The 12,816-nt window shown below is 46.7% G+C and overlaps 1 protein-coding gene across 2 annotated transcripts in view; it reads left to right on the top strand.

Moving 5' to 3' along the window:
* RETREG1 (reticulophagy regulator 1) overlaps window positions 1–12,816 on the top strand; it is a 112,732-nt gene that overhangs the window by 58,602 nt on the left and 41,314 nt on the right. Inside the window, exon 1 of one of the 2 annotated variants that reach the window (XM_033110181.1) lies at window positions 418–536. The exons of the other annotated variant lie outside the window; for it this stretch is intronic. Within the exon in view, the coding sequence (XP_032966072.1) occupies window positions 433–536 (104 nt within the window). The 5' untranslated portion in view covers window positions 418–432. Of the gene's footprint in view, window positions 1–417; window positions 537–12,816 lie in introns of those variants that run through there. 2 annotated transcript variants of the gene reach the window in all.

Here is a 12,816-nt window from a genome sequence, read left to right as displayed (position 1 = left end):
AACAAGCCTGCCTTTCCCAGATTTGATTTCCTGCAGTGACCGAAGTGAATCATTCACAGGCATGTGTATGAATTTCCTGAAGGGATCGGAATCAAAGGGGTTTCAGAATCTCAGTTTTTAAGATCCTTTCTGTCATCACTGAATTCATGGTAGAAATGAATCCATCATGTAGCCCTGGCCTGTGTCCGCAGAGGACGACCAGTGTTCCTGTGTGAGGTCAGTCCCTTAATCCTGAGTTCCGAGTCCAGCCTCGTCAGTTCTCCCACCGCCTTCCCACTTAGCAGGTACGCTTTGTCCTCTCAGGGTTTATCATTATTGACTTTATAAGTGACTCTACTCGATAAACAAGTGTAATGAGGTGATTGACTTGCTCGTAAGAAATTTACAAGTGCTTCAAATGCGTCAGTCAGATAGAGATCACTGCCACTGGACATGCAGCCTATTGTGTTGGTCACTTTTCGTCGGGGAATTCCGGTCGGAAGGAGAAAGCTGTTGTTCAGATGCCTAGGCCCCCATCAAGAGGGGATCCGATTTTGGTAAGCGACTCAGTGAGTGTCTGCATTTTTATCAGCAGCCAAATGCTCTGTCCTAACGGAAAGCTGCCAAGAATATAAATAAGATCATCATAAGTTTTACATTTAAAAAGAAAATTATGTGAATGCGTGCTTCCCTCGGGCAGAATTCTTATCTGTTCATTTAAGTGTCATTCATGTTTTCTACTCCCAGCAAGCATTACTTTAAAAAGGAAAGTTACTTTAAAACATGTCATTCAATTCAGGCACATTTATTAAGTGGAGAATCTGTTACCAGTAATTATTTGGCATCTAAATCTCTGGTGAGTAAACTACTCGTTAATTTTTGACAGTTACTCAAAACATGTTGAAGAAGAAGGGATGAGACCTGCCTTCAGCGATAGTGGAGTGACACAGCAGGACGTCCATACTGGGACAGCCGGCTTTCCTGGTGGTGGCTGAGAAGGGACAGGGCCGCACGCAGGGAGCAGTTTGTGTGGGCAGAAAAAGATGAGGCGGGTGTGGCAGGACGAGGGGTTGTGTTTTGACCTTTCCTGTCTGGCTCACTGAGTCCTGGCCCTAGATTATGAAACATGTTCTGGAAATTACTTCCAGAGGACACACATCCCTTTGGTGACAGCTTATTTCTGGATTCCCAGTGTAAATGCCTGGACTCTGATGACACTCAGGGGTGTGTTTCACGGCCCATCATCTGATTAGTCACTGAAGTGTAAGGACTCTCCCGCTGGCTTCTGGTCGGAGCACGTGATCACAGGAGCAAAATAACTTGTTTATTTCCTCCAGGCTCATTCTAACAGAGAATGAAGTCAGGCCCTCTTTCCTTCCCGGGGAAATGGTCTCTGATTCAGAGCTCTTTGAGGCGCCTTACAATGACCTGTGAACTTCGTGTCCGAAGAGATGATTTCAATCCCCTCTGGAAAAATCTCGAAATACAAAGTGTGTCCGTAATAGATTCTTATAAGCAATCAAGCGCTTTTGTTCCTTGTTGAGTCTAAGATGAGGTCCGTGACCCCGCTGGCAGGGTAGGTCTCCCGAGGTCAGTGGTTGCACTGAGTGGCAGGCCCTTGTGGGTAAGACAGGCTGGAGTTCAGACCTCTCGCTGCCTTCCTGCGCTCATGTTTAAAGGGGGTGTAATAGTCACATCTCCCCGCGGAGCTTTGAGGACGCTTGAGTGAGGTCATGTATGTACAGCATTTAATACAGAATGGTGTGCATTCAGTTCATCCTAGCCACCTGTCCTTGTTATTATTTATCTTCATTGTGTGTGACAAGGAGGAGAGCCCCTGAGTTGAACCCACTTTCATGCTCAGAACAAGACTCGCAGGGGGAGCCAGGGCCCCACTAATCCTGCAGCTGCCCGGCAGTCACTGACCTCACGGTGTTTTCATTTTCCCCCTGAGATTGGCGGCTTGGTCGGCAGAGTGGGAGCCAGGTGTCCTCTGCTCCCTATTTTGGATAAGGCGGGTGGGGTGGGGGAGTTAAGTGTCTGAGTCCCCTCCAAGGCTGGGGGCTGTGCTACAGACGGAGGGCCCTGCTGTGACCTCGCAGACACCAGGAAGCGGAATCTCCCTTCCTTCCCATGTATATCCATGAGAGCTGAGCTGCTCCATCTCCTGTGATACACCCGAGGCTGAGGATTCCTATAGTTCATCTGCCCAATATGTGCTCCCAAAGCAGTGGCCCTTGCCTACCAGCTGACAGTGGTCCCAGGCAGGGCTGTCACTCTCTCCCTCAGACAGAGGGCCCCTCGGATGTGAATGCACCACCTGGAAGGTGCAGTCCGCTTTCTCCTGCCCCCTGCACCCCATCCATGCCTCACACTGTCCTCTTCCCTTTAAAGAATTAAAGCCTTCATGTGATCTGTGGCCGTAGCCACACACCACGCATGACCCACTCCCATACCCACGGTTTAGTTGCTGCAAATGTTGGCAGCTGGCAGCCTTGCTGAGGCCTGGACACCCTCGCTGGCAGCTTCAGGCCACTAGAAGAGCCATTTACAGAATGTCCCCACCTCGCTCTCAACAGGTACAAGGCCTGGACAAGTTCCAAAACCTCAAAGCCTCGTTTCCTTACTTTTTCTCTATGGGTAATACTATAATTCAGGGAGTCCTGGTGCGGATGAAAGCCCACGCAAGTCTGCAGTGTGCCTGGCCCCTTGGGAAGGGCTCGGAGAACAAGTGGTGTCAGGTCCATATAGCTGTTTGGGACCAGCCCTGGAGTGTGTACTCTCTCACCCTGAAAGACAAAATGGGCAGAGTGGGATTGGCACAGGACTCATCTGAGGAGAGTGGGGAAGCGTCCAGAAGGCAGTAAGTTGACATTGGACCTTTTTCTATCTTGGGACCGTTGAGCGGCATGAGGTACAGTGAAGAACCCTTCCTCTGACTATGCATATGCCTTCCTCATTTTGGGAGCTCATCTGGGGTGGGGGGAGCTCAAGCAAATCCATATGTGGAAAGCATTCTTTTAGTCTTCCAGAATGCTCCCCTGAAACAAGAGTCTGTGAGGTGACTTGGAAGCCCCTAGTTTATGAGACATCCCAACTCTAATTTTAATGTCCAACTCACAGTCTCAGGCATCCTTGCTTTGGTGCCACCAACACTGTGCACTGACCTCCAGTCTCTTGTCAAAGCGCTGAACTGTGCCACGGTGACCCGGGAGTTTTCCATCCAGTGTCCTGGGGCACGTCAGTGGTGGTGGTAGTTCCTCTTGGGTGGGATGAGAGAAAATGAAATGGGAAACATACGTCCTGAGATTGTGTGTGTCTTGGTGGCACCTTGGCAGAGAAGTTAAAATGTGTTGAAGTGTTGACATGTCCAGGTCCCAGGGGTGAACCAAGTTGGCGATTTCATGTTTTGTCAGGTCATCCACTTATGCTGACTCATAGCCCTGTCACTCTCCTCCACTGTGAACAGGCAGCGTCTTCCTATTTGAAGACCAAAGGAGTGAGTCTGCGTTTCTCGCAGCACCAGCTAGCTTCAGGGCATCGTGTGAGCGCTTCCTTCTCTCTGAGAGTGAACGCGGAGGCTCACTGATTTCAAGGCCACCTCCTTTGTGAAAAGCTGGCCTGAAAATTCTGATCCATCCTGGAATTTGGATGGTCCATTTCGAGCAAGAGGAGTGAAATGGGTGGGAGGGGAAGGCAGTGATAGAGAACTTGTAAAAAGGTGATAGAGAACTTGTAAAACTCTTGCTTTGCATGCTCCCCTGTGATTTTAGGTCAGGCAGATAGATACCCATGGCAGTTAAGTCTTCTGTCACCCCCAACTCAGCGTGCGTCACAAACCACAGCGTCCGTTTCGTGGAGGGGCCTCTCCACATGTGACGTCCCTGATATCAAATAGAGCACTCAGATCTCATAGGACTGACACGGACGGAAAATACATTTGCATGTATTGGACGGCAGGAGCCGGAGGGAGCAGCAGAAAGACGGCACAGGTGTTCTGGTTGAAAGTTGACCTCATTTGGCCCCAGCTTCTCATAGCTCTTAACACAATGTGTCTATGTGATTATTTGTCTTCACTTGTTTAAAATCCAGCTTCACTACCCTGGGAGCTCCATGAAGCAGAGAACATGCCTCCCTTATCCGCCGCTGTATTTCTGAGGCCTAGCACAGTGCCTGACATTTGATAAGTGGTCACTAAAAATGCTTGATGAATGAATGTATGTATGATCTGGCTCCCATAAGAAGAAAAACGGGAGCCGAAGACATTGCCCTTTGGAAGTTTGGCGGGGATGTTTCATCGACGTAGCAACCGCTGGTGCCAGAGTATACTTCTGAGGGGGCTTCTACTCTCAGCAGCTGAATAAGACAGAGGTTCTGAGTGTCATGTGAAAAGTGACTAGTAAAAACTCAGAAAAGGAAACTGAGAGCTGGCTGGAGTTGAAGTGTGAATGTTGATATGAGGACAGAAATACCCGGGCTACCCCTTCTGATTCATTCACACATTATCACATGATGGCTTTGGCCTTGAGACGGTTGTCTGAAACAAGCAGGGTAATCTCTCCTCTCTGCCTGCTCTATACATCGTCCTTGCCGTCCAGTGGGGCTGGGCAAATGTGGAGCACTCTGCACGTCAGACGATAACCTCGCGGAGCCTGTCTTCTCACGGCTCCAAACCAGTGGGACACTCGTGTCTCGGCTCTTTGAGTGTGTGTAGACAGTGTAGTTCTCGCACAGAATCAAAGTCTCGTCTGCTCTGAATGGACTCTGATGCTCAGTTCTTTTGGTTGGTAAAATGTTCATTATGGTGAACCAGTGGGTGCAAGGAAAACACATCATGCTCCCTGGCTGCCCAGACCTTTGGAAGCGCTGCCCCATGAAGGGGCATTTTCTGCCTTATAAGTCCATGCCTTGCCAACACAGAAACCACAGCTCACTTTCCCAGCGTCCCCTGAAGCGAGGATGTAAGCAGGTAACCCAGGCTCTCTGCGAGCCCAATGGACGGACCTCAGACGGAATTAGAAGCTGGTCATGAAAGAAGCAGGCTTTCAGGAACCCATTCTGGTGAGGGCGGCAGCCTGTAGACCATTTTCCAAGGTAGCAGTGGTGAAGATTCTAGACTCACCAGTATTCTGTGGGCGGCCAGGTGCTTCCACTGGTATTTCTGGTGGTGCTGTACTGTGGTGACATTTAGGCAGCATTGTGACCTGGTTCTCTGGCCCTTCGTGAGACTCCCTGGGTTGCTTGTTAGTGAATTCCTATTCTGTTCAAACCAGCCAGAGAAAGTCCGTCTTATTTGCCACCAGGAATCCTGTCTGATACTGTGGGTTGTTCCAGTTGTAGAACCATGAGGATGTGAAATGTCCCCGTAATCACCTTGCAGCTTCATGTTGCACCTCTGCTGATTCCCACAGAAGTTTTCCTCCATTCCTGAGCACGAGTCAAGAAAAGGCTTAGACCTGGAGACATGTAGGTTGGTCTGCCTCAGACAGAGTCCCTCCCCACTTGAAATTTGTCACTTGTCCTCGGAGGGCGTGGGGATGGGGTGGTGATCAGACTCTTGGGTTAAGCAGTTGAGAGAATCTGAGTTTACACAAGGCTTTTGATGTTCATCCCACCGGCTGCTGAAGCATGCATTTCAGGCCTTTGCAAATCCCGTTCAACTCCAAAGTCTGGAATCTAGGATGAGCATCTTTCTAAAAGGGTTTTCTTCATCTTTTTCAAATCTTTCCAAAGTGCCATGTGCAGTGAATTCAGATAGCATATTGTATAAAATCACATTTGGCTATTTTATGGGCTGGAATAATTCTAAATTATCGACCTTCACAGTTGGCATTGTTTTAAATCTCACCGTAGTCTTTCGCAGGAGCTATGTTATATCAGCTCTAACAGTTTATAAAACAAAGATACCGATAAACAGCAAGGCAACCCAAGGCCGACTTCCGCTGTAGTCACTCAAACTATAACTTTGTACAGAGAATTCATGCAGTGAGCTCCGTGTTTAGATAATTTGTATAAATTTCTTCAGAACTATGCGTATAATACAGGCATTGTAAACATGCTTTAAAAATTTACATCTAGGTAATTGCTTTAGTCTTTCCCCTTATTGTCTGCGTGGAGAACCCACAAAAAGAAGAAACAAAAAGGAAAAAAAAACAGAAAGAAAACCGTTTGGACACTAAGGAGTAAGCTGAGAGGAAACCCCTGATGGTCTAGAAAGCTGTGCGCCCTGATACCCAAAGACTTGAGTGATAAACAGGCGCCTAGCACTCAGTGTCACTGGGTATCCACTGGATGTCAGGACACATTTGGTCTAAGTGTCGGCCTCCCTGTGTCTGTTTTCTAAGGAAGGTTTTTCAAGTCTGAGGAGGACGTGGGTCCATTACCTCCATCCCAGCAGAACGCGGGGGCGGGCCCTGGGAGGTCTGACAGGTTCCCTGATGCTCTCAGAATGACCTTCCTCTGTAACCTTGAAGTTGGCAGAAGGGCACTTGCAAAGCTTCCTAATCGGTTTGCCCACAGCGTGTGCTGTGAAAGAGAAGCCCAACACGGGGCTGTCTGCTGCCCAATTTGTTAACAGAAATCCTGTTTACTGCTGGGTGGACCCGCGTGTCCCTCCGCCTGTTCTCTCTAACCACCCCCCTTTTGGTCCTCAGACGTGCCATGAGCTGTCTTGTTTCCACCTGGAGTCTCCCCCCCCACCCCCGCCCCAGCAATCCTGTCCCATCACTAAGACGTCACTTCCCAGGGAAGCCTTTTCTGCCCACCACAGCCCCCAAGCCTGTCTCCCGGCTCGTGTGTGACGCTCTGTATTGCTCTGTGCTCTCCCTGTCACCATAGCACTGATCACATTGCTTTGTAATTGCTTGTTGATTTGTCAGTGTCCCTTACCAGACTTACACTTGGTGCTGACAAGGGACCGTTTCTAATCTTCGTCCTCCTAGTGCCTGGCCTGCGACTAACATCAATCAGCAGTTATTAAATGAACCAGTCATTAACCAAACTGTAGTTAATAAACATCTAGATGAGTCTGGAACTGTGCTATGAGCAGTAGGTGATTCAGGAGAAGAAAAACATGGCCCTGGCCCAGCCGTTTACAAGCTCTGTGACCTTGGGCAAGGTACCACGCCTCTCAGTCTCAGTGTCCTTGTCTGTGAAATGGAATAAGAAACACCACCTTCCTGGAGACATTTTAACGATTATGTGAAATGGTTAACATAAAGCACTTGACACATAGTAAACTCCTTAGCTGCTACATTCCCTGTCATCAAGGAGTGAACTGGCCAGCAGGTATGAGGGACCAAAAATGAAAGAATAGGAAATCTAAAAAATTGTTTCGTTCATTCATTCTTTCCGTATGTTGATATTCTGATGAAAGTCAGAGAAGGAGAAGATCACTATGATTGAAGAGAACAACATGAAAAATGTGAGATAGAGTATCTGTATCTCTTGAGTATTTTTTAAAGCAGACCTTTGAGTAGGACAGTCCACATGCCAACACTGTTCTCAGTATTTTGCGTATGTTTACATTCTCGTGCAATCTTATATACTTAATCCAGTCCAATCCACTTCACAACATTTACAGATGCATTGTCTTCACATCTATATGAATGCTATTATTTTCCCCATTTTACAGGTAAGGAAACAAAGCACAGAGAGGTTAAGTAATTTGCCTGAGATCACACAGCAGGTAGGTAGTAGAGCCAGAATGAGAACCAGGCTGGCTGGCACTAGGGGTCACCTGGCAGAATTGCCCCTTAGAGCACATACCAGTGCAATGAAAGGCTCAGATGCCACAGACTCTGCCCTTCCGTGGTTTACTGCTCAGGCCAGAAGTTGCAATCCATTTGAAAAGTAAATAAAATCTGGCAAGAGAGGAGAGGACTAGAGACAGGGTGGGTTTCCTGGAAGTGGTCAGGTGTGACCTGTTAGTTAGGATGAGCACCTCGGCTGGGCAGAGGCGAAGGGGACCTGCAGTGCAGTCTAGCCTTCTGGGGCAGGGTGGACAGACTCAAGTGATGGAGAGAGTCCAGGGCACAGCTCTCTGGATGCCAGAAAAGCTACATTAGGCTTCGCTTAGACTTGACGCTGATTGAAACAGAGGTTGAAAATGAACCTGACCACCAGGCAGGATAAATGCTAATAGTGTCTTGATTGATAGTGTGTTTGCGCCTGAAGGACACTCAAGGTTAAATTTCACTCTCTGCTCTGTCCCGTGTCACGGTGAATTAACAAAATACACAGGGATGCAATTAAAAACATGAAAAAAGGAACTGAAGTGGCTGAGCTAGCTGGGAACTTATCAAGATGCTTTATTTACTCTGCTGTTGACCAAAGCTGTAAAATAACCGTGCAGGTACCTTCGGCGGGATGGTGGTGATACAGGAAAAGAGTGTTTCTAGTGTGTTCAATTACCACATTAACAGCAAGTGCTGCTGGTTTGCTTTGCACCTGATAAGATAAGAGGCTAATTATATGACAGGGTGACCCACGTGGCAGGACGATTTCAGTCATAGCAACACAATATTTATCTGAACAGCAAACAGTCAGGCTGCTAATTCAAGATGCAACCTTTTCCAGAGACTCGGCCAATGCAGTGAAAAAACACCTTTCTCTGTTCCTCACACAGACAGACACGCTCCAGTGCTAAGGGACACAAACGACAAGTTATTTTCTTGTCAACTAGCGGTGCAGCATTTATTGACTGATGACCTTTTTAGAGTAAATCGTTTCCATAAAAAAAAAAAAAAGTATGATCAATGACGAGACACCGAAACACAGAATCCCAGACTTTGCTTTCATTTGTAGATTTTAATTTAAAGGGACGAAAACTTTTAAGATCTACTTTCGTAGCAACTTGCAAATGCACAGTAGAGTTTTGTTAGCTGTAGTCTCCATGCTGTCCAGTAGGTCCCCTGAACGTATCTGTCGTATAACTGGAAGTTTGTACGTATTCACACGTTTTTACCCAGTTCCTTCATCCCCCAACCCCCACCCCTGGCAGCCACCAGTCTGTCCCCCAGTCTGCGTCACACGACCACTTACTATATTACTTCTTGAAATTTTTGAAAGGTTTTTGTATAATCACAGCCCCTTCCACTCTGAGGTCACCCTCCCCCACAAATAATTATGAATTCTGTGATAAATCTTTCTCTTTAATTATATTATTCTTGTTATTAATATTATTTTACCACTTCTATTCGGTAACCTTTATGGCATCTAAAGGCTTCCCAAAGTAGCTTTGATTGATGTCATTTCAGCCATTCCTCCTCCACCACTACTTTTCTGTTCTAAGTAAAGAAATTGGAATGTACAGCTCTGCTGTATGACAGATTTGGTAAGACCACAGACATGTGGCCACATCCTCCTTTTGAGGGATAATTTTAAGTAAAACAAAGCAAAGCATGTTTTAAAGGACTGTTGCCACCTCCATGGTGGACTCTGTGAGACACCACCCGTCAGGTTCCCCTTTGGGAAGGAACCCTGGCGAACACACCTAGGAACCCAGTGTTTGCTCTTTCTCATCTCCCAGCTTTGGCTGAGCTCATGTCATGTTCATTGGAGGACCCATGGACACACAGGCCCGAGAAAGGTGCCATCTCATCCCCTGACGCCCATTTTTCATGATGAGGAGCCTCGCTGTGCCTTTGGGGTTTGTAATTCCATGTTATTGTGAAACTCCCAGGAACAGCTGTTTCTCACTCTTGGTGAGACTCCCTGTTTATCTCCTTACTTGAAGGCAGTTGCACCTTAATGGGGGGAGGAGGGGACCTGACTGTCCCTAGAAGACGTGTGAACACGATATCCCCTCTTGCACCTCCATCCACAGCCGGTGTGGAGACATACGTTGTTTTCTGGCCTCTGTTACAGCTTCTGGCACAGTGTGTCTGTCCCTTGCTCTTCACTTATATTTAGGACTGAGGTGACGTTTACATTTTAACGGGACACAGAAGCTAGATCCGGGTCTTTAACAAGTCATTGCCCTCTACAGTTTTCAATACAACCTGTGATTTTATTGTCTTATTAAAAATATAAAGTCAAGTTGGATATGAAAAATTCACACATTCGTTATAAATAGGCAGAGTGAAGGCAGCATCTGGCAGCGTGAAGCCGCTAGGAAAACCTATGATGAAGTGTGTGTATGATATTGCCATGGTTTGATGCTAAAAGCAGGACCAGGTCAAGAAGCCAAGTCTCGTTTCCATTTTAAACTGTGGATTCCCTCTAATACTCAAAATAGGAAAGAAACGTGGAAGGTAAGGACAAACAGCACATGTAGAAAGGACATTGGAACTCCAGTTCAATCCTGGAAATTTTACCAGAGCGAGGAAAACAAACAGCAGGTTACCATGGCTTTCAGAAGAATGCACTGGCGGCAGCTCACGCGTGCGCACAGCTCACCTCCAAGGACGCTACCTGGAGCATCTGGCACAGCATGGAGGGGCATAAGCAGTGCCCTGCCTCGCAGATGTCCTTGGAAACGGATGCACACGCATGTGCTCGGGCTTGTGTTCCCCTCTGTCGGCCCACCTCCGACTTCTGGGTTCCATCCCCGTGTCGCCTCTTGGCTGACGTAGGGGAGAAGGAAGCAGGATGGTCGTGGAGGGGGCAGGCAGCTCTGTGATTAACTCTGAACTCGGCTGGAGAGTGTCGACTGGCCAGAGTTGGGCAGGTCTAGTGGCACAGTGCCAAGAGGACAGAGAGGTGGTCTCTCCAGGTCTCTTGGTTAAGGGGATAGAGGAGGAGTCGGAGTGGGCAGGGTGGGCAGAAACAAGCTTGTGGCTGGAACAATTCGAGCAACAAAATCGATAACATAGAAGTGGGTTATAACGCAACGTCCTCATGAGGGCACGGAAGCCCTCACTGATATAAATGATTGAATAAGTAGATGAGGGAGGGAGGAGAGACAGAGCTCCCTTCCAGAAGAATTCTGAACAATGTATGTCACTATTCCCCCATTCAGGAGGTGGAGCTGTGCCTGGCCACCACCACCTCCCTTCCCCTGTGCGGAGGTTGGACTTAGACTTCCTTTCAAAGACTAGTGTGGAAAGGGAAAAAATAATAAATTTGCAGTGGAGGAACCTGGCAAACACTGCTTTATCCAAATGACCAACTTAACATCACCAGTGACAAGGCAAGTGTACATCGGGAACCCCCTGATGTGAGAAGGGTCCTTCACCACTGTGGTCTTCTTCCCCAAAATCCGTAACCTCAGTCTAATTGTGAGAAAAACGTAAGTCTAAACTGAGAGATATTCTGCAGAATACCTGATATCTACAAAGTTGTCCTCAAAACTGTCAAGGTCATGAAACCAAGGGAAGACTGAGAAATTCTCAGACGATAGGAGACTTTTGTAGGAGACTGTAGTGTGGTCCCCTAGATGGGATCCTGGAAGAGGAAAAAGGACGTGGTGAAAAAAGTGAGGGAAACACACAGTCTGGAGTTTAGTTCATAGTAATATACCAATGTTGGTTTTTAGTGTTCATAAACATACTGTGGTAATGCAAGATATTAACCCAGGTGGAATTAGGTGAGGGGTATACGGGAATTCCTTTGCAACTCTTCTAGAAGTTTAAACTTACTCCGAAACAAAAAGTTTATTAAAATTATTAAATAAAATGAAATAATCTTGTATATTAAATAAACAGTATTTTATTAAAATAAAATAAGTTTGTTATGCTTAGAGAGGTGCTGGATGCTGGGGGAAACCCTTCATGAGGAATTTTTGTGGAGCCAAGAAATCAGGCATTAGCTCATCAGTCTCAGTGGACCCAGTTTCTCTTCTAAGGCTTTTCAAGATTCATGGTTTAGATTTGTTTCATTCTGTTTCTAAAGCTTCTGCTTTTTGCTAGTCGTCGAAGGGGTTTTACTCAGATGGAAATGAAGTCACTTATGGGTCACCTTCAAGTTGCTGTTCTTGTATCATTTGGATCCCTGAGGTGACCTGAAGTTTCTGAGAGGCCAGATTTATTATCAGTCAACCAGTGGTTGAGGCAATCAGGAGACCCGATCCATTAAGTTATTGGAGGGATCTGCCTTTCTACAAGAAGCAATTTTGAAGTCTCTGTAAGTTAAGGCCTTCTCCTTTCTCACTTATCAAGATCAGCAGATGCCCAGCTTTTCTTGTAGCAAATGCTTCTAAAGGGGCTGCTTCCTCTTCAAGAATGCCTAGAAGCTGTAGGATGTTGGTCTCTAGCACATTTCCTCAAATTCCATTGCCTGGAGGAGAAGTTGGTTCTTCGTGAGTCTGAAGAGATTTCTCATCCCCATCCACGGCTGCGTCAGCAGGTGGAGCCCAGCCAGCCAAAGCCACAATGGTGTCACATGCTACAAAGGAAACGGACTAAAAGGAGGCTTTCTGGTCACCCAACCCATAATCTCCAAACGGATGATCAAGTTCACTAATCATTAATAGGGAAAACTAATATGGAAATAATGATTAACCATTGTAGGCCTGTTTGGCTAGAAAGTCTCCATTCAATTTGGCTTCTCCACAAAATACTGAGTAAATGTATAGCCAAGCATCTTATCAGGCGCTATTTAGGAATGAAAAGTATTGCATAATCTGTAGTTAAACAAAAGGTTCTCATTGCCCTCTGTCTTGCATTTTATTTTTAAGCTCAAGAGGTAAGTTTTATTTTGAGCTGTGTGCCATTCTTGTTCAGTCACTCTAGGGTTTCCCGTCCACAGAGACCTCTGTCTCTGGGACTCGTGGTCTTAGAAATTTTCCATTTCCTTATGTGTGCTAAGAGCAGTGAAGTCTGCCAGACTTCTTTTTCTCCTATGGCTGTTTGTTCTAAATTTCTTGGAACCAAAGACTGTCAAGGACCTTTACCCCTG

Source organism: Rhinolophus ferrumequinum, chromosome 7 (genome assembly GCF_004115265.2).
Source record: "Rhinolophus ferrumequinum isolate MPI-CBG mRhiFer1 chromosome 7, mRhiFer1_v1.p, whole genome shotgun sequence".
In the NCBI taxonomy this organism is placed as follows: Eukaryota; Metazoa; Chordata; class Mammalia; order Chiroptera; family Rhinolophidae; genus Rhinolophus; species Rhinolophus ferrumequinum.
Note: the sequence above shows the minus strand (reverse complement) of the source record. Positions and strands in the feature narration are given on the sequence as shown.